Source organism: Pezoporus occidentalis, unplaced genomic scaffold (genome assembly GCF_034315485.1).
Source record: "Pezoporus occidentalis ecotype Australia unplaced genomic scaffold, CSIRO_AGI_Poc_V1 ctg8, whole genome shotgun sequence".
Lineage (NCBI taxonomy): Eukaryota > Metazoa > Chordata > Aves > Psittaciformes > Psittacidae > Pezoporus > Pezoporus occidentalis.
In genome coordinates this window covers 10875753-10898935 of record NW_026916158.1, presented here as the reverse complement: position 1 = coordinate 10898935, position 23183 = coordinate 10875753, and the positions used below count along the sequence as shown (strand labels likewise).

The following is a 23183-nucleotide window of genomic DNA, read 5'->3' as shown; positions in this document are numbered from 1 at the left end:
TCAGAATATTCTCAGAAAAGCAGCTCTATTTCTGTGGTCTGTATCAGTAAAACAATACAAGCTGAAATGTAAGGAAAAAAAGAAGGGTTTAAATGAAATTAACCATATTCCAGCAGCATATGTCACAGCTTTACTAAGAGAGATTCTAAGCACACACACATTCTCCAGTGAATGGAAACAAGTTCTTCATTTCATATATGCTCATAATTATCCCAAACTTATATATGTCTTAATAGTAACTGAGACAAAGAAAGCACAATAAGCCAACAATCATACTGTTTTCCATTTTTGTGTTCACCAAGATTCTTGCTTCCTTACTTTAGTTTCTAATTCAATGTTGAAGGACCTCAGTGACTATAAGAATTGTTAGGAGTGAAGTCAGAACGTACTCATGGGCAAAATATACAATAATCTTTATGAAAAATGCAATGAGAAAAAATTAATAAAATCAAAGCTTACAGATTTGCTATTACCTCAAATAATATGGATTTTGATGATGATGTTGTGTAAATAGTGCATGTGAGATGGCTGGTATCTTCAAATAGCCAGTAACCACAGTCTAACGGCACCCTAAGCAAATCAGTGGCTAGTTCTGGTAAAAAAAAATGGCAGGTATACTACACAACACCACATAGAAAGCATCATATTCCTTTCAGCTTTAGAAATATATTAAAATAGTTTATGTATTATAAACAAGTTCACTTAAGTTCAGTGTCGTGGGTCTGACTATTTGGGGATATCAGGTCTATGCTCAAGACTAGAACCTGGCAGTCAACACAACCCCATCAACATAAAATAAAACAAAATGACCATGTTCAAGTTCTGAGGAGAATGCACTCCTAGCCTTCAGCTTCACCTCCCCCCTAGAGACCTGGGACAGGCAGAGCTGCAGAGTGAAATGCCCATAAACAGCACCACTTCACTACTTGTGAATATATTGGAAAACAACTTTATGCACTCTAATATTTTCTAAGGGCTTGCTATTTTATAAACTTTGTATATATTTGTAAGTATTGATCTCTTCTGCTTTTAGAAGTCCACCAGGAAAACTTACGAGCAATTTATTGTGCATATAAATGGAAGATGAAAAGTAGATTGTTAGCACTAACATATCATCTGTTTCTCGACAAGCTGAATGCATAAGATATTAAATGGGACACAGATTTATAGCTCTTTATTTTGGAACTACATCTCAGTTCTTAAAAATGTGCCCATGTAGCTAGTCTTCCATTACATGATTGCAACACAACTGTCCAAAGCTTGTCAGAATTTGGGTGCTTCTGCAAATGCTAGAAGATGCTTTCTTCAGCAGGCAAGAAAATAATTTCTCTTGTCCATATCCTACTGCTGAGTAAGTCAACAGTAAAGGGCTTCCAACTCACAGGACACATCTTTTCCAGTGGTCTGCTTATGTGGGCTGAAGTGCATCAGCCAAGTACCCTTTAAAAAGTCCTCCACACTCCTGCAACATAGCTGGGAAAAGCCCAGCAGAAGGCATGAAGAGGAGAAAAATTACAACTTCCAGGTATGGGTGGAGTTTTGCTTTTCAAAAAAGATGCCAAAACTCTTCTCTGACAGCTAGTCAATGAGAGACTGATGATATAATAACTCCTAACAGTATGATGAGATAAAAGCACTTGCTGTAGATTCAGACACTGACTGTACCCAAGTATCTTTATTTTTATTTATTTTTGTTTCATTAAGAAAAACAAATGCCTCTGGAGTATCCTTGTCCTTTCCCAGCAAATACAGATTAAGTAAAATATGTGTCAGATAAATAGAAAAAAGATTTAAACTGAATTCTGTCATTAAAAATTCATCTTATCCGTTAACTAGATATCGTAATTCAGAAAAAAAAACCAAAACAGCTGATGTAGACTGTAATCAAATATGTTTTAGAGCGATGCTGTCATATTTGATGTGGCAGTATCCACAAAAACATGGTCCATATTATGAAAATGGATGTTGACACTCACCTTGTTTCTCATTTTGTATCTTTTCACAGGTGTGATAACAAGGTTTTCTAAGAAATAATTTGTGTACTGCAGGTCACAAACTATCTTGTTCTGGATACGCTCTGCAAGGACGTATGCAGTTTGGTATTAATGTTTAGAAGCAGACGGTGAGTTCATTATCAAGAAACAAATACTATCATAATCTCATTAGTATCTCACGTGAGACTCTCGTGAGCTACAAGTTTGTTCAGTTTATATCAAGAAAAAGGGAAGAAAAAAGATTAAAATTTTCCTTAAATATTTCAGTCAAAAGGATAGCACTGGCTCGAACATCAGGATCAGAAGAAGATACTTCATGTCAGTTAAGACAGAATCTGTCTGTGGTCCCAATTTCTTTAACACTTTTAGACTAGACGATATTTCTGTAAAGGTCCAACCTGACCCTGCAATGACACCAAAAATCAAACTGTGCCATATAAAGGTGTTTAGTTAATGATTCCAACATGCATTTCTCTATGTGCTATTTTCTTAGCTGAAAAGTACTTTCATTGGGATCACAGTTTCACAAAAGATAAACGGTATTCAAATTTGTATTGGCCAGGGAGAGCAGGCCTGACATTCAATCTTAAAGCATTTCCTTATTTGGCTGCTTGAAAATTATCAAAATTACAAAATTCTGGTGATTTATCTGAGATAATTCTGCAGGCTATGTTCATTTATATTCAAATTTACTGCTTTCTGTTCCAGTCACCTAGTACAGAGGTACTCTCCTTATTCACTTTCTTTCAGGTAGCTATGATTTGCAATAATTGCTAAACAAAAGAGCACATTGTATCACATCTTTGATTCTAAGAGACATAACTGTTTTAATGTGCTCACAGAATTTTATAATCTCATAACTCATTATCATGTCTTTTTTTTTGTTTTTATTACAATATAGCTGCTAAGAATGGCGACGTAATATTCGAGACTGCATGAGGTTTGTTCTTACGTCAAAAGAAAAGTATTGATCATTTGAGATCAGAGCACTGCTCTAGTACCATAGCTTTTTCTTCAAGGAGGCAGTTAACATGAATGAGCCAAAGAGGAATATGGCCATTTCAAAGAGCTTTTAAGCACTGTGTACTGTGGTTTCAAGTCTGGGACCTACAACAATCATCTACTCCAACTGCTTCACCAATTCAGGACTGACCAAGTTAAAGCATGTTATTAAGGCCATTGTCCAAATGCCCCTTAAACACTGACAGGTCTGGGGCATCGAACACCTCTCCAGGAAGCCTGTTCCAGTGTCTGACCACCCTCTTGGTAAAGAAATGCTTCCTAAGGTCCAGTCTGAACCTCCCGTTGTGCAGCTCTGAACCACTCCCACAAGTCCTATCACTGGTTTACCAGGGAGAAGAGATCAGCACCTCCCTCTCCATTTCCCCTCCTCACGCAGATGTAAAGAGCAATGAGGTGGCCCCTCAGCCTCTTTTTCTCCACAACAGACAAACCTGATGTCCTTAGCCACTCCTCTTACATTCCTTCCAGCCCTTTCACTAGCCTTGTCCTTCTGCTTACAGTCCTCTTCTTGGCTATCCAAAATAGGAAAGGGAAAAAAACTTTAAATGGCTACACAGGGTCATCTCTTCTTCATATCTGATAAACTGGCTGCAGAAAATTATTAGCTGGCAGTGCCATTCAAGCCAAAACAATATAGCTTTGAGCATATCAGCATATCTAACAAAATCAGAAGATGCAAATCTGCCTTCTCAGAGTTCACGTCTCATTAACTCACCATAAATACCGCCACCACTAAAATGGGAACCCATTTTCAGGAATTTCACTAAAATGTATACTTCCTTAAAAGTCAAGTAATGCATATCTCTTGGATTTTCAGCAAATATTGTCTAAATTGATTTACTAATATTAAAGCATATTTACAAACCCTGCAACAAATGAATAAAAAAACATAAAAGATATTAAAATCTCACCAACAAATCCTAAAAAAGTTTTGATTAAGACATTTTTCATGTGCACTTTACAGGTATAAGCAATAGATTTATTTCTAAAGCACAGTCTTGGGGCTCGGCATTTACCAGCAAAATTACTAATACAGTCCCTTACACATTAACTCTTAATTAGGTATTACAAATTCCAATCAGAACTTCCACAGTGAGTTCCTGAATTCCAGATGTAATAACAAGATTCATAAAAGGTTCTGTAATCTCTTCCTCACATCCTCCTTTAAAGTTCAGAATAAATCACATTCCAGCCACAAAGCACCCTAATTTTTTTGAAAAGTAGCAATTTGTTGTTATTTGTCATGTTTAGCCAAGATACTTTTACAATTCTACTGAAATACCGACAGAGAAACCACTTCTTAAATTTAAGGCATGTATTTTAAACAGATCTAAGAATCAACTTGAAATAGTTGATGTAAAGAACTAATCTTCCCTGGGCCAATTTCAACACCCTTTCAGTTCAAATTTCAAAGCCTATCAAAAATTATTCTCTTGCTGAAATAACTCCTTCTATCCTACTCTATGCATGCACTTCTCACTCTCATCCTTACACAGGCACTAAAGCTTGTATGGCAAATCAGAACAGAGAGCTAAAAACAAAACAAATCCCTAAAGCAAAACCAGAAAAAGCCCCAAATAATTACTTTTCAGTCCATCGAACATAATCCTTCTCATTCTGTGGTAGCATTCAGAATGGCCTAGGGGAGCTGTGAAACTAGAAAGTCAGCAACACTCGACTAATGGATACTTCTGATGATCTTCATTATTACATTAGCTTCAAAAATCTTTGGAAAATCCAATTCCAATAGCAGGTGCTAAAAACTTGACATTCAGCTCAGAATTTGACGGAATGTAGGTGACAAGAAGGGAAGATGTAGCGAATCAGAAGTGGTGTATCAAAGACAGGGGGAAGAAAGCATTAATTACTTCAAGAATTTTTTACTTTTTCCAAGATATTTCTAAAAATAGGAAAAAAGTTGATCTGAAAACTTCCATTCCAATAGCATTATTTCAAGGTAAAAAAAATTATATTAAAACCAAGATGTGTAACAGTAAGACTTCCAAGTTTACTACATCTTTAAGTACTTACATAATTTGCTTTAATTATATTTATATATTTATTTATATTATATATGGACAGTCTATGAAAAAATTCTTTTGCCACAATCAAAGATCACAGTGTGCTGAGGCACAAGCTTTGCTCATACAAGGGTATGCTCTCCACATAGAGTGATAACGAAGAAGAGAAAAAGGAATTTAATCTCTTTTCATGTTCATTTAATCAATTTTGCTTTTTTATGATACCTAAAACTTCTGTAGCAGAGTATTTATTCCACTGAGCCTAATCAAGCTTTTAGTTGCATAAATATAAGTATCTAGTGTTTTGTCTTCAGAATGCTCCACTGCTTTCTTTTAAGCTTCAGGACTGAATTCCCCTCTCAAGTGCAGTGATGTCAGTGTGGCACAATGCTGGATGATTACTGTTAGGATGCAGAATATGGCTTATAATATAATTCTCAAATGTCTTATATTCACAAAGCAGAATAAAACTACAAATTTATTTAAAAAAAAAAAGAATTACGTGTTTCCAGCCGTGCCCTCTCATTTTGCGCCTGAAAATCTGAGAGTGCATCTCTTATGGGCTCATACACTTCATGAGCAACTAAAAATTTTTCATTATATGCACACTTCATGAGACCACTGGCTCACACGGTGGCTGAAGGCAGAGTGAGCTTCACTGAAGTACACTGAACAAGTACTATAAGGGAAATTAGATCTGGGCTCATCTGTTTAAATCAGGTTCATTTAACTGACAGGACACTAATCCTGTGTTTTAAAATTCCTCAAGAAAACAACCTACAGAGTTAAAAAAATAAAATAAATAAAATAAAATGATGCAATCTCCACCTTTGGGTTCTGAAGCTGTTTTAATAAAAGAAAGCAATAAATCCCTTAGAATCATGGAGTAGTGCAATAGTATGCTAATTTGAGCAGAAGCCAGTGAGTTACTGTTTGTTTTTTTGTTGGCTTGGATATTTTGGGATGTTCAATGAAATGTCTGCCAGTCTCTATACTGTGCAACTGTGAGTATATTGAGCTAGAAAACTGAGCATTTGTGGATTTGAGTATTATCAAAAAAGATTTTTGAAATTGTGTTACATATAAAATATCTTATAAAAATATAGAAAACATCACTGAGCCTTTAGCAACATTTCTTTTTTTCCGTCAAAGTATTTGGATTTTGTGAACAGAGTGGGTGTGTATACAGAGCTCAATTAAGCAAGTGGACGCATAAATTTGTCAACTAAGTGCTTTAATTAAAAAAAGAAAAATCCAAACCTACAACCCAAAACCACTCAAAAAGTCATTAAGAAAAGCAAACCCAGAAATTTTAATGTCTACCATGTAAAAAAACCATGCACAAAATAGAGTTGGGGGGAACTAACCTGTGATATCAGCGGTTGTGTTTTGGGTGGCAGTTTTTACAAATTGAGCTAGTAATCAATAAAGGAAGGCTATTTTGCTGAAAGTCACTGCCCAAATTTTCCCCAAGTTTTTAACTATCAGAACTTTTGAAAACTTATCCAAGATGATGTAAAATCTGTAAGGATGCCCCACTTCAAATTAAAAAAGTTGTGCCTATACAATGCTGTTGATTAGAAAGGAAGGGTGTTTTAGTGTAAGAAGATGTCACATTTCTTCTGAAAGGATTAAAATCAGTTTGTATTCAACCATTTTCATACTTACTTTAATTATATGTTTGAAAAAAGCATTCATTTCTGACAATGCTGATTGTATCATCCTTAGTACATGTCAAGTTTCATCTTACCTTGATTGTGCAGCCCATTTTTTTTTTTTTATTGGATGCTCTGAAATTCCAGTGAGCTTTCATGAATTTTGATGGATTAACCATGCTATTCTCCCTTTCCAGGCAAGTTTGAGATAAATGGCAGGAAAGTCTATGACCTTTGGGCAAATTACTCTCCTTTACTACAATATATATTGATGAATTGTGTCGGTATGCATTTACATATTTGTCATTACCCAAATAGTAAACCCCACACATTTCTGGCTCCATCAGAATGAAAGAAGGTTATCACAAATTAGTAAACAAAGGCATTGAAAAGTTCATATTTAATTATATCAGAAAAAAAATCATGACATTTGAAGTCAGATGCAAAATTACTGCTATTTATTCTGCCATTTAAGAATTAAAACTCTTTTGTCACAAAGAATTTCATTCTTCTAAAGACATAATTACAGGGTCATATCTCATGGTAGCTAAATGGAGATTATTTTTCTGCTTATTTGTAATAATTTAAAGCAGATTAAGTAGAAATTTACCATTTCCTCAGAATACACACATGCATTATCAGTGTACACCTGCTACTGATATGTCTAAGCAACAAAATAAATGGGCTATCCTTTCATTTACTGAAAAACAAGAAGTCTCTGTGATTGAAGAATTATCACATAACTGTAAGAAAACACTATTTTTTCATGAATGATTCTTCAAAGGATGTATCGTTCCGGACAAAAACTTCTTCAAAATAAGGTTAATAAAATAAGGTTAACCTCTATTTCTGCGTAATCATAATATTTGTAGATGAGAAAAAGGCTGCAGCATACTAGGATATACTATTTTGCTACTCCAGAAAAAAATCTTTCTTCCTTCTTTCCTTCTATCCTTTTGAAATCTTGCATTTCCTTTACCGGTTACTGGACAGTTTTCTTAAAACATTTTTAAGTCCATTTTTACTACTTTGTAATATTAGTTTAAATTCTGAACTAAAATTAGGTCAATAGATAACACAGATGGTGTGTCTTTTAAAATCAGGATTATATGGGCATGGTTGGAATTAGGCTGCAATTTATGAAACTCCTGGCCACTAGTTTTACAAGAAGATATTAAAATAAAAAATAGCTTTGTAGCTAGTATATGATCTCTGCTTATGAAATAGAAATATCATTTCCACTGTAGGAAAATACATCTTTTATATTGCTTTGGTTTTATGGTTAGTTTGCTACAGTAACCAGCCCATGGCCCAAGGAACTGCTTGCTAGCTATGACTCCTATTGTTTGACTAAATCTCATGCACGTTATGTTAACACATGGGCTCGAATCTATTCTGCTGGACTCAGATTGAAATGGAAAGGATCATACTTGAACTTGTAAGTCTTGAAGGCAAAACTGACGAGAGGAAGACTAATCTTATTTGCCTCTGCCCCTTCTTGCTGTCCAAGCAGGAATACCCTGAACCCATGTGACTCTGGCAGCCAGAAATCCCTATTCAGTCATTAAACAGTGACCTTTATTCAGCAGGAATGCAGTCAAGGTTTTGCTTTCCTACACTACATACTTAAGACTAAGCTCTTTCAGTGTGGCTATCACTTCTTGTCTGGGGAAGAGAAGTAACTGCTTTTATAAAACAATGGAACAGTAAAATGCAAGTACAGAATTTCATGGTGCAGCATACTGAAATCTGAAGTTCCGTCTGTTTATTTTGGCTCTTGACTGGGAATTAAGGACTAACCTTCGAAAAATTTAACAAGTCTTTTTAACAGAAATTCTACACCTAACCTGACAAACATTTAGAAAGTTTATAAAATCACCTTTTCTGCATATTCAAACTTTTATAACCTTTGGAACACTTTCTTTTCTTCTCTGGCTTGAACAACTCAAATCTACAACTGAAAAAATATGTTAATAATATACTGTATAAATGAGTATAGACTAAAAAATAATATGAACAACTAAACATACATCTTAGTAGTTGTATTTACCCAGGTCTTTTTGCAAGTTGTTTACAAACCCAATTAATACACAGTACTTAAGAAGCTATTTCCATCTATTGTTAAAAAGCACTTAAGCAGATACTTGTTTCAAGGACTCTTCACTTGTAGGCAAACTGGATTATGTTATATTAAAGAAAAAAAAAGGAAAAACGGTCATTACTACATTATTGTTAGTAGAAATCTAGTGTTTTAAGAGGCACACTCTGGGAAAAGGATTGTCTGATTTGACGTCTATGTCAAAAGATCCGAGACAGAAAAGAGCTAATATAGTGAGCTAATAGAACAGAGAACATACTTTTAAGAGTACCCAAAGGAACTATCCTTCTAGAATGTTAGTGTCTTGTTTAAAGAAAACCTCATCTTCCTTGCACACCAAATTCAGTACATGTATGCCAAGAATAAAGATTGCATCTTTGGCAGATGAAGTATTTGGTAACCAATAACAAATGCCTGTGGTAACACTGATGGATTAATAAAATCATACTCTGATAAATTCAGTAACTAAGTGTGTGAAGCGGGAAACATAGGGGAAAATTCAAATAACCCCAGGCATATTTCCACCTATTAGAGCAGCAAGCTTCAGATTTGTTTTTTCAGTGGTTGAACACAAATCAAATGATCCTATGATTCTATAAACATGTGTTGACATTCCTTAAAAAAATGCATGCGTATGTCCAATTGTTCACTATCCTTCATAACAAACTTACATTTTCAACAAAAAAGAAATGGATAAAAAATAAACTTTCTCATCACATAGTACAAAGCCACTATTGGACCAATTGTAAAAAATCATTTGACTTATGCAATAAATATCCAGTGGCTTCTCCACACAGTCATGATCATCAACCAACAGGAAAAAAGACATCTGTCACAAACATTTCTGCTGAGAGCCTGTCACCTGTGCAGCACTCAGGAACCAGCCCGAGATACAGTCAGATCACAATTCTCAACATAGCTAAACCAAGGCGCTGCATATGAAGGTATTGCCGTAGGCAGTGTAACTTCTTTCCAAGCCAGGTAAGTCCCACTAACACAGGCACTCACATGGCTTCAATACATAGTAAAAAAAATTACCAGCTGGGCACAGCCAGTAGCTGTAATTCCATCAATTCCCAAGTACGTGCTAAATTCCAAAGTCGGAAATCTAGCTTTCAGCTTTGGATTATGCCCCATTCTTTAACTACAGTGTCAGATAAATCACTATATTCTACAAGTTCATGCTGAATCCAGGTACTGAGAAGTAGTTGCTCAGTTACTGTAAGTATCATTTTTGACCCAAGCTATTTAATTTTGTCATATATAAAATTGAGGTTAAACTGCTTCCTCTTATTCCTACCTTATCTCCTTTTGCTTAGTGAGATTGCTGTAATTTGGAGGAAAACACACCTTGCATAAAATGTACAAACTACACCAATCTTGGGGTTTTATCTTAGGATTTAAAGTGATATATTATGTATGAACTTATATGTTTATATTGTGTTTTGACTGGATCAGATGGAGTTGACATGTATTTGCTTACTTCACTTACACCGCAACTCCAGCTTGAAAAATGATGCAATGATTTTTTTTTTTCATTTTCCTGACAGTTGGCAGACAGATCTTGAAAGCAACTGAGTAATATTTAGGTCTAAAAGAAGAATCCAGGAGCTGTGCGGTTCTAAACAGCAATCTGGTTAAGAAACATTCCGACGGAAGCCAAAGCTAACTTTATTTTTTTTTTTCCAAGAACTTGCTGCAATATCAAAATTATTTAAGGTATATAGAATTTATTCTCTCAGAGAATGGAACAGTTAGGATTGTACACAGACAATCCATGGGAATGGTTTCCACATGAACCATGCTACTAATGATGTCTATGTTTTCTCATTCATTCACCTTCTTTTGTTTATTGAAGCCACAGTTTCCTGTGTATTTTTGATATTTTCATAGCAGTCACAGTTCTTTAAACTGAAAATATTAAATTCCAGCTACTCAAAAAGAAGCCCACAAACAATTCTGAAATAGTCAACTCTTGACATCTTTCCATGAACAAACAGCAGAGGAGGAAATGCAATTAGTTCTGACCTGTAACACTTCTTCCATTTTGGAGTAATTCTTAGGAAAGACATGGAGAATTTCAGGGGTATAGAGGAATGAAGTTGATTTTAGTAATACTTGACTGAACCAAGTGAAGTTGTGTTGGACAGTGCAGCTGGTTCATCAAATTTTTACCAGGGGTTCTGCAATTTCAGCTTATTTCTACTACCTAGTTTTTATCCACCAGAATTCAAGTATAAAGTGAAAAGTCCTCCAGGCTACTTGCTTTGAGGAACAAAGAACTACTGAAAAATTCCAAGCATATCTACCCTAAGCTAGAGCACATAGAGAATATGGTGTCTGGCCAAACACAGTATGACTGTCTGTCAGAACACCTCATGTCTTTAACAGCAAAGTCACCTCTCTCACACCTAATGCTGAGAAAATCCCCAGACAGATTTTTTTCCCTTTGAATGCTTTCCTGCTCACCACAATTCATACAGCATCCCCAAAGTTACTGTGCAAGTTTACATCACTAGATAAGCTCTTGTTTTTATTGCTGGTGACAATAGCTACAGAATAAAATACACATTGTTAGAAGGAAGTTCTCAGCAGGTTTATATTTACCCTCTGCTTGAACTGGATTATATGTTCTTTCATGCAATAAGGCTAAAGGTAAAACAAAAACTCTCCATGTGCTTAACAGAATATGTGTTAAATCAAAACATTTCTGTGAAATATGCCCATGTTTCTTCGCAGAAAAATTTGGATAAGCTTGTTTTTTGTGCAAATTCAGTCAGATTGTCACGACAGACAATAGTTTGCACATCTCAAATACCATTAAACTGTGAGTCCCAGTAAGATGCTCAGAGAGAGGCTGATGAGTAAAGCAAAGGAAGTCATTTAAGTCCCAGAGAGTGTATTTGGCATTTGGCACATTACGCTACACCTATGCTGCTACACCACCTTAGGGCAGATGAGAGGTGCTGAAACACACAGCTGCCAGCTGTGGGAGGACAAACAGAAAAATTAAGAGCTGACCCAAGTCATCCTGCAATTTCTCAGGCCAAAACGCCCATCCAGGTGCTTTATGCATGACAGAGAATCCAGCAGATACTGCAGACAATTCTGATATGTCCAAAACAAGTTCAAACTACACATCTAGAAATTCAGTATCAGCAGCAGATTTTCTCAAATACTGATACTGATCAAGTCCCCCAGTTTGGTTTTCATTGCATACACTGAGACCTGTGCTTCCATTATGTTACCTTCAGCACCTCTGTCACCTACCCTTGGGTCCATATTCCTGTTTGTTGGCTGGAGGCTTGGATAATTTGTTTTCAAAGTACAAAATCATAGCATAATTTGTCTTTAAAAAGACATGAGAATTCTATTTGCCTGTGCAGAACTATTGTCTTAGGAGGTATAATGATGAAGAAATATAGAAATGAAATATACCATTTTTTTTTAGTGAAAAACTGGCACATGTGACTGAAAACAGGAAAATTAAAAAACTATACAATGAGGCATACAACACCGAAGAAATTTAACTGGAGAAATTACCTGTGAAAACTGACACTCCAAAGTGTCACATTTTCATTACAGAAATCATAGCATACAGCAAAAATTTCCGGTTAGCACACCATATAGTGATACAGGTGGAGGTTGCCATATATCTGCCTGGGCCTTTCAAGTATAAAGGGTTTTCTGGACTTGCCTTAGATATGCAATATAATTGTGTGAATCAGACTTTTGTATTCTGAGTATTTCAGATTCATTCTGCATGTGTCACACAGTCCCTTCAACACTTTAAGTGCTGTAACTCTGAATGGAGTAATATTGCATGTCTGCTGTTTGGAAACGCCGAACAATTCTGCCAAATCCTCTAGTTATACACAGAGGAAATTTTTAAATGAGAATGGAAGATACATCAGTGGAAATCCAAATGTACAGCTGCCCTGCTGCAGAGGTCCCTGGGATGCCTAAGCACAATGACACACAGCTTTTTCAAGAACAATCTGGTACTGAAAAGGGCATGTTGTACTTGGAACAACACATGAATGTGAAGGTACTCTGCTTTAGCTCTGCCAGTAATAACACGCTGGCAGAAACATTTCTGGTAAATCTCTGCAGCACAGACATGTGGTACATGGTTTGTGAAAGTGTTTCCACTTCATATTATGGGGATTGCATCCCTGCCAAAACTACAACAGATGCTTCAATGAAATGCAAAGAAATTTCAAGCTGGTTGGCTACAATGAGATTTTGAACTCTGGCAGGAAAGAGCATTAATACTGTTCTTGACAATATTATTCTACTGATTAAAAATTTGCAATCTCAGTCTTTGGTATTGTAAGAATTTGCCACCTTCATGCTAATTTAGAGATGTTGCGTTATCTGATTGCGTTTAATGAATTTAATATTTCAGCAATTTATTGTAATCTCATATATCAGTTTTATATATAACCATACATTTTGCTTTCGCAGTACAGAAGCACAAACAAACAAACAAAAAAAAAGCTCATTCACAGATGCCATGCAGGAAGATGAAAATATTTAGCAGAAGTAGCATATTCACCAAAACAGAGATGTTAATTTTCAGGGAAATTACAGAGAAAGAAACTATCAACGTTACGGATATCATTGCATTGTTGAGAGGAATAGGTTCCCTATGTTTGTATTACAGAATTAATGGGACCAGACTACGGGTAAGTGGGAATATATACCATTTCCATGCTTCAAATGAACCTGTTAGAGCATTCCTGAAACCAGCATTCCTCCGCTGTACCTTATCTGTGGTCAAAATGTAAATGTCATCTACAATCAGTCCTGCAGTCCAGTACTTTTATTTCATTTGCTTCAAGAAAAGAATCTGCCTGTCATCTTCCTGGAAGTACTTTTTAGAAAACTGGAAAAAACACACTGTGTTACATAAAAGACTCCTTATTTCCCTAAAAAGGGAAACACTTCTCCCTATTGCTATTTTATTTAATGTTTAAAAGTTAATTCCATTATGGTTGTTAGTTCTACTTTATGCAGCTCCATAACTGAAGTGTAGAATAATGAGGATCACTAATAATTTTCTCAAGAGTTATCTGTCAGCACCCATAACTCATTATAAAACCAATTATGTCACTTCTGGCATACCTTTCAACACTTTGGTGCCTGCCAAAGTAAAAATCAATAAAAGTTTATTATTATTCCATGCCTGATATTGGTTAAGTGGCTCCAGTGGCACTCCCTGTTGGGGGACTGCCATTAAAGATTTTATAACTGCATAATTCGAGCCTTATTAGGCTATTCTAGTGAGCATACTTAAGTATTTTCAAAATTGTTAATAACTGCAACTGACTAGTTACCATGAAAAACAGTGCTGAATAACACTGGTGAAACTTCTTGAAGAACAGCACATACTTTTCCAATTATGCATTTGATAACAATGGAGTTTCACCTAACTTCTCCTAGTCTGATGGGAAAATCCATTCTCTGTCACACAGACACACATTTCTCCATTTTAACACTTAATATAGGTATTATAAAACACATTTGAAATTATAAGGTCTGCAAATCTCACATGAGATACCACTAAATTTTGAACTGCAACACCCAGCTGTAAGGAATACCTTTGTTTTTCTCAGGGGGTCACTAAAGGAACTGAGACTAATCTTGAAAATAAAGTCTCTCACGAAAGCAGCTGTAAAATACATACTTCTACATACAGAAAATGGATTTTTTTTTTTTAGTGCTATGAAACTTTACATTTTCTTGCTTGTTTAAGCATAGTTTTATTTGGTCATTAAGATTAGCCAAAGGAAACAAAATACAAGGATTATTAACGGAAGCAAAAGTTATTGTTAAAAGTTATTTACTGAACGTGGATGCCATAGTCAAATTAGCAATCACTGAAGCACAAGGAATTATATTAATATATGAGCACATCATAGAATTTCCTGGGTCTAATCCTATCTCATACCAGCCCTCTAAACATCACAAAATCTTTATTTCAGATATCGCAGAATATTACTCAGTCAACAATAAGCTGACAACTACTGACCTACAATATTGTGAATTTATTTTCCAAGATTTGTATCTCCAAAATCTCACAGGTCTTTTCTCAACTTGAGCTTCCTACAATTTTAACTTCTACAATCTAATATCATGGAAAATTTGATAAATTATGAAGATTTTCGTAGTCTTCCATGTCATTATAGCTCATTAACAGTGTTTTGTACTACTTTGGTTCTGTAAAAAAGGGTTTGAATGTTTGATATTTGGATAAATAGTGCTAAAATAACCAGATAGTCATGTGAATAAGGCAGGTTGGAATATGACATTTTTGCTTTATCAAAAATTTTAATAAAATACGTTTGGTCTCAAGAATAAAAAGTTACAGTTTCAAATATTTTCATTAACCAATTCTAAATAAAAGAAACAACAAAACAATAAAATTACTGTTTAATTCATTCTATTTGAATATTTTTAACATGAAAAAGATTTGTGTGAAAAGTCTTTTGAAATGAAAAGTTAGAATTTCAGAAGCAGTTATGATACCTATTTTACTTGCAATTGCAATGGAGTGTGTACAGTCAGTTGGCATGTACCTGTTGAGGAGCATTAACTTCCAACTGAAGAGTCTATATTCTCTAACTATGAGCTACTCTCTCACGGTATTTTTTTTTTTTTTCAAGTATGAGTAATTTAATATAAAGCTAGAGATTTATAACCTTCTGAAGATACAACTTGGCCTCATCTGTTCACAGTCGCACAATGAAAATACGAAGGTTTCCGATTAAAGAATAGTATCTAGAGTGCTTAGTTTTAACTAAGTTATAGCATTAAATGGGTTATAGCATTTCGTTTAAATCCCATATCCAGTTAATATTTTTACGTTAAAGACTCAGCAAGAAACTAAGTCTTGTTCACTCAAACTGTACGGTTTTCAAGGTGCTCAGAGAATTGTAACAGAATTTCTGTAGTTTCATGAATACAAAAATGGTTTTCCTTTCAGCTTGCTTATAAGACCCAACAAAACTCTGTTTTCAAAGGTACAAGATGAAATGGTATTTCAGGATACATAACATTTCTGTATTTCATCTACTTCTCTCACTCAAGTAAAAATGTATCTTATTTAATTTCACCTGTATGAGCTCAAAGACAACCATCAGGCATATACAGTAACTGATAAACAGAATAAATGTTAACAATGAACTTTTACCCAGAACCAAAAAAGTGTGGAAGCAGAAAGCATCATGCATCATTCATGTGCACAGTATAATACCTAGAATTCTGTTTGCACTCATACACTGACCATGAATAATCGATCAACTGAACTGTGCAAATTAGATACTGTTTAAAAGATCTGTACCTCCATGTAACTCAAATTTCCTTTCTTCTAATACTTACAGATGTTTTCATTAAAGCCAAACTGATATTTTTTTTTCTTCTCAAAGAAAAAAAAAATCATTAATTTCCCTCCCCACTTCCCCTCCTTAAAGGGCTCACATTGAGAATTATTATGCGCACAGCATACACAGGACATATTTAGAGTTTTGATAATGGAAATAGGAAAAACCATCACCGTGACCAATGTCTCAGCAACTTTTCAGGTGGCCCAAATCATGGAAACCAGTCTCAGTTTAAAAAAGAAAATTTCTAAAATAAGATGACTCTGTAGAATTCAGACTACATATGCAGCAGCTTGTCTGCACTAACATGCAGCCACTAGAATCAAACATAGGGCTGAAAGAAGGTCTTACCAAGGAAAAGGTTGATATGACGTCACCTCAGGTATGAAGCTGGATAAACATTACAACACAAAGCTATACTATGGCCTTATGTAAAATACCGTATACATTTCAGGACATTTCACATTGGAAATGCTTTCAAATCGGAACAGATGGCAAACACTAGGATAAAGAAGGGACAAAGGGAAGCCCATTTTGCAGGAGAAGAGAAAGACAATGCTGGCTCAGGCACTTCGAAGGGGTAGGAGTGGAACGATCCACAAGGTAACAACTAACTGGAAAAAAGCCTAAACTACAGATGAAATTTAGAAAATTTTTGCTCTTCAAGCTACTCAGAAACTACTTCAAGATAATTAAGCTAGGGTAAAGATGACAAAACTACCAGCTAAGGGCATCTTTATAACAGCATCCTGGGCTACAGTCTGAAAAGCAAAACAGAAATACAGTCATATCCTAATGCAATTTTCATCAAGTTTTGTCAGAGAAAATTGTAATGCTCAATGACTGCACTTGAAATAATGTGCAATGATTTAAACAGGATCAAAATGCTTCAAGTCATCCATCTAATAAAAACTTTTCTCTGCTCGTCAACATTATATAGAAAATAGAAAAATAATATAGATGATTCAGATTATATATGGCCCATCACACACTAGTTAGTTAATCACAAATCAATTGTGTAGTAAATAACCACTTACCTAGTTCCCTCAGTCTTTGGGAAGAAATTTGGTGAATGTTTTCAGTCACTTTGGCACCACTTTGGCTTAAATTGCCATCAATTCCATTTAAAGGGCTTCAGAGAAGACTCGTCTTATGGTTGCTCCTTAACTGGCAGTACCTGCCAAGCTTCAAAACGATGTCTAGGAATATGTCTTTAATTTTTTTAAATAAAACCCATGACAAAGAAAACCCTAAAACCCCCAAGATCAGCCACTGCCTATTTTGCCAAAGATGCTGATCCACCTACATGCTAAATCTGCATGCCTGATCTTTGTGAATTTATTTTTATTATTGCCACAAGAAATGTTTAAACAGTAGCTGCTTTTCCAAGAGAAGTAGCTTCAAAGAAGTAGCTCCAAAATCTGTTTGTGAGGTCTACAAAGCTCGGGTTTATGAGAAATCCAGGTATAAGAAGTGCGCATATCCATTAAGCTTGACTCAGTTGCAGTCATGTGTCTTAACAGAAATCGGGCTTGCTGATTGGACAGAGTAAAGAAAGAGCAGTCTGGAGCAAGGAGTACTAATAAATAATACGGAGGGAGTATTATACTGGAGTGACAAGAGGGGAGTCAGAACACATTAACTTTGGAAGCATTCCCTATATAGAGCATTCTCCAGATTCCTGGGATGGCCACCCGTTCCTCCCATGTGGGCATCCCAATGACAGCTCATAAAGTGCATGTGAAGGTGCCCTCAGAGAGCCCTCTTCACTGACAAAATCGACAGCAACATACCTGCTACTTCCTGCCACCTAGTGAGGTTTACTGCCCTGCACTCATGCCAGGAAGTGTAATGTGAACCACGAAAAATACAACTGAATCACAGAAAATGAAGCATTTGCACATAAAAGGCTTTTACTCACAAAAGTTGACCAATATAACAGTATTTTCCAATGATGAATCTGAATGAAAAAAACCTCCACAAATTTTAAGTACATTCAAATATATACAAGAAAAAAATATATTATCTTTCAAAACTATGAACAAATTCAAATTTGGCTACGTGAAGGAAAGCATGTATAAATGACATCTCAATTTCTGTTACCTTTGCAATGGTCTCGTGCAGGCTGAAGGAGGGATCCAGTTCTTCAGTTTTTGTTGCATGTACAGGAAAAAGAGCTTCAGAAAGAAAGCTAGAATTCTGTGAGAAAGAAATAAGAAGCCTTTTAGGATTCCACATTGATTTTCTTTCGAATGCTTATTGGATTTTGTTGAGAGATTGAAAAACCCTTCAAATTGATCTTATGTTTTGCCAGTTATTAAACTTATTTCACTGATCTAATTAACTGATTCCAATTCCCTGAAACAGGAAAAAAACCCTAAGTCTTATGACTTTATTTCTTGAATGGCAGTTGTCTTTGTAATTATGCTTCCCAAAGCAGCTAAAAATTTTGCCTTGAGGGAGAAAAAAATAACACATTTCATTTGGAGCTAGGCAGGAATCAGACATTTTATTTAATATGTTATGATTTGGTCTTCAGAAGAAATGTCACATTAATCAAAGAATATACTTTTATCTTATGCAATCATCCTACTTCTGTATACAGTAATACAATCTACATAATATGAAGGTTTGGTGAATTCCCTAAAATTACATTCTTCAGGTTGACCACTCTTTTTATAACTAGGCTATCTTAATATATTAGTTGTACAAGATGTTTGCCTCTTCTTGTACTGTAAGAAAGCAAGAAGTTAGGTTGCATATTTGCTGTCACAAGGCAACAGCAAACTGAAACCCAGGTGTGAACTGAAAAAATGCAAAACAATTTTAAAAAACCCCAAACAACAAACCTCAGAGGTGCACAGATGCCTAAAACTGAAATTATTTTAAACATATATTCCTGATCTTGGTATAATAAAGCAACTGAATTAAAAAGAAAAATCTTTCTTTGCATTGCTTTTGTGGCACACACCTAGTTTAGTTTTTTAGACTTGACCTGAGATACCTGTCTCAGAAAAGCTAGGAGCCTAGTGCCCATCTAATACTCACCTGATATAAAAATAAGTGTAGAGGTACATCTTGATGGACTGAGATGCTTGATTTGGTAAGCATACTTTGAATACACTGTTTACCAACAGCAATGGGTTCAGTACAAAAACACGGAAAACATAGCCAAAGTTATTTCACTGATCGGGCAGAGAATGCACCAGTGCCTGAGTATCATGCCATTCTAAAATATACTAGCTTTGAACAGTTCTACTAAACATACTTGTCAAACTGGACTCTGATGCAGAAACACCATCCATGATGCAGAGATGCATCCACTGCATTTACTTACATCCTGAAGAGGAATAATACATCACCTCAAGCCTTCTGCCAAACTCTGATTAGCCCTAGGCAACTAAGTTCAGCATCTCCTTTTAGATGATCTAAACCTTTCCTTGTCCATTAATCTTATTCTGGGTTTTTATTTTAATTTTGGATGCCAGAACCTAAATATATTATTGTGTTTAGAGAATACCCTAAGTTTCTCTATTGTATTTCATATTTAGTGTACAATGCATTGTGTGCCACACAGAATTACACACAGACTTAACAGAGGGATCGATTTGGGACTGCAGAGAGACTTCAAGCTTTTTATTAACATACTTCCTTGTAGTAAGTCTTTGCATCAGAGTGCTGGGAAACTAGTCCTGTCCTTTCTTTGTCAGCCCTGGCAGAGTCTCCAGGGAATTATTCAGTTTCAGATCAAGTTAGGCTAGTTCTAGCATTTCACATACATCTTTTAAATGTTTTCTTTTGTTGTTTATTTTTTTTTGTTTGTTTTTTGTCTTTTTTTCTTCTGCAGAGGGACAGTAATAAGAATATAAGAAAACATGTCCACTAAGAAAGGTTAAGCAAAGGAATGAGACTCATGAAATGAATTTATTTTCCACGTTCATGATCATACCATTTTACATATGCTAGTTCTGGAGCTTTACACAGGACCCAATATAAGAGTACTCCAAGTCTGAGTGTAACTTTCATGGTCTATGAATTTACATATAAAATAGTACCAGCAGCAATAAGCAGCTGACAATACCCCTGTCTCAGACATGCCAAAGTCATCATGAGATTATACTATGATTACATCTTTATGAATAGAAATTTTGAAAAATGCCTGGAGTCTTTTCAGACTTAATTCCAAATAAAATTCACAGAAGCCCATGGTCCTGTATTTAAGCTGAATAATTTTTCTGGTTTAGATTACTTCCCAGCCCGCAAGGCAATATTGACAATGTTCAGGAAACATGTCCTTTTCAAATGCCAGCTTCCTGTATCTACTAAAATAATACTTCTTCACTTTCCTTCTCTTGATATATACTGGTCTTCAATAGCTTCTGTCCTTGTACTCAAAAAAGTGCTCATATTCTGTATTTGCAAGAAGTGAAGCCCCTTTTAAGGGGCATTAAACCTGGTAACGATGCCAAACACAGTCTTCAATCACCATAAAGTTATTTGCAATGGTCAAATAAAGCTTTGGTTAAAAATTATTAAAAGTATCTGAGCTTTAACAGGATTGATTTGTAAGGCTGACACTCCACTACCTTTTAGAAAACACTACCACTTGCTAAAAACACTCTGCAGGGTTTATTGTTTCAAACATCAGGAAGTGAGCAAATGAGAGAGACAAACAATTTAGATGCTTTGTTTTGGCTTGCATAACCTCTTCTTATGTGACTGAGCTCTACTCTTTTGCATGCTGGGTTCTAAGCCATAGAAAGACTGAAGAAAAATAGTACTTTAGTGAAAAGAGCTGTTAACTTCAATTCAAACACAGGAAGTTAAAAAGAAGCAGAGAAAAACTCTTACCCTCCTCCTTGAAATAAACAATATAAAGTATCTTACTCATGCACCCCTGGGGATAAAATGGTGGTATATGATATATGCCTGCTGAATCAGAATTATATTTGTACTAAACAATGCAGTACATCACATGGAACCAAGAGGTAGTTCTTAATTGGGCACGGCACTGTTAGCTCTCTTCCCAAACAAGCGTGAGACACAAATTCCTTATAATCATAGCAGTGATGTGGTACGGCAATATGCTCTGCTTAAAACCACTCAATGTAGGATTAGCTCCCTGCAGATGCCCAATCCACCTCCTGAACTAGTACATTCAGAAATAAATTGAGCTTTTTTGAAAAGCATTAATGGCTCATAGACATGATGTTCAAGACGTTCAAGAAAACTCAGTGAAAGGCAGATCTCAAAAGGGTATGTTACATCTCTGCTAAGTTTGCTTGATTTTTTTTCTACAAATTAATGCCTCCATGATCTGTATTCTATCAGTATTCCATACATTTCTAGAAGGTTATTTCTGGTTGTTCTGGTTGTAAGCTCCCACCACTTTTTTTTTTGGGGTGGGGGGGAAGCACTAACTTATACAAATTTTGGTGTTCACTGATGCATCTGTGTGTTGTCACAAAAGCACCAGAATAATAAATGAAGTCGTTCTTCAACTATTTGGTTAATTTTTTTTTTTTTCACAAAGTAACTTATTATAAAGATAAAATACATACTTCAAGATTATTTCATAACACCTGTTCATCTTTAAGTCTGCACACTAGTTTACAGAGGCATATCATTTATTTGGTGGAAGGTTGAGGAACACTGTCATTCTGCTATGGTAGTGCTAATGCTGTTCATCATAATCAATAACTTACAAAGAATTACACTATTTATATTCATTCTTGAGATCCTTACTGAAAGTCAGTGAAAGGAATGATTACTGAATTAGCTTTGCTATACAAGATCAGATTATTGCTCCATCTAGACAAGTACTTTTCTCTGGAATCTAAAACTTGATGGATCAGATGCCTGTAAAGCAGGAAAACACTGCTTAACTGGCTTTTATCCCACCCTACTTAAACACACCTATGGGGCACAGGTTAGGATTCTAGTAATCTTTCACTCATGTCTCATTCAGTAATGGGGTAAACACTGCAAGTATACATTCACACTCATTCTCTTCCTTTAAGTGCCTTCGTGGATCAGGTTTTGCTCCTCTTACAACACTTGAATGAAAAGAAATACTCGGTCCTAAATGAATTACACAAGGAAGTGGTAGGATTCAACCCCAAGTCAGCTAGAGCTCTGATGTGGATTAGTCCTGATATCTTGCCAGAGGCAAACATCTCAAAGACAAACTTTATTTTTCTTTAAAACTAGCTTTTATGAGAACTGCATGCAAGAAAACAGCCCTTATTAAAAATTGAACAACAATTTTTAAACAACTTTTGCCTGTTATTTCTTTGAACAAGGAGTCATTATCTTTATGTTCTTCCTCAGTCCAACACTGACTTCCCATTTTGCAACAAACTCAGCACAGTCTCTGCTAGGATCCTCAGGAAAAGAGCTGGGCTTTTTTTTACACCTGTCTTGTGGTCAGACTACAAATATGCCCCTTTCTCTGCTCATCAGTCCCTTCTGCACTTGAAGGCTTGGAGGTCTTTTTGATTTTTATCACTGTCCCCCTCTTGTGCCAGCACAGTTTAGCTCTCTTTTGTTGGCCAAATCTATAGTCTGGAAAACTGACGGATTATTCTGTTCCTCTTCTGAATGCCACTGAGCAAGCAACCCTCCTTCCAAAGGCTTCCAACTTAGTCCAGACCACAGCAGACAGGCAAGGTACACATGTAGTTTTTGCTACTGCCTCAGATGCAGCCTTTTAAAGGAACACAATGTGAATAAGCAATGACCAGCAAATAAATCCAAACACATTTTTTCATCAAAAGACCAAGCCATTTTGCTCATGATGGAATCAAGACCATTAGCTGCTTGCTAAGATCTTGAAAAGGAGTCATACAGAATCACTGCTTTAAGCAGGCTTGAGCATTTTTACACAATTAAGCTTTGTGCCCAGAACATAGAGGCTTCCCTGTGAAGTGTACATGAAATAAATTCCTACAATTTTAACATATTTGTACATATCCACAAATAACACATATTATTCTCTGTGTGTACAG

The 23183-nt window shown here is 35.6% G+C and overlaps 1 protein-coding gene across 16 annotated transcripts in view; it reads right to left on the bottom strand.

The window, feature by feature from the left end:
* Nucleotides 1–23183, bottom strand: part of NAALADL2 (N-acetylated alpha-linked acidic dipeptidase like 2) — a 489547-nt gene that overhangs the window by 39164 nt on the left and 427200 nt on the right. For 15 of the 16 annotated variants that reach the window (XM_062603417.1, XM_062603427.1, XM_062603416.1 and 12 more), the window contains one exon: nt 18280–18375. The exons of the other annotated variant lie outside the window; for it this stretch is intronic. In XM_062603417.1, the coding sequence (XP_062459401.1) occupies nt 18280–18375 (96 nt within the window). The remainder of the gene's footprint in view (nt 1–18279; nt 18376–23183) is intronic. 16 annotated transcript variants of the gene reach the window in all.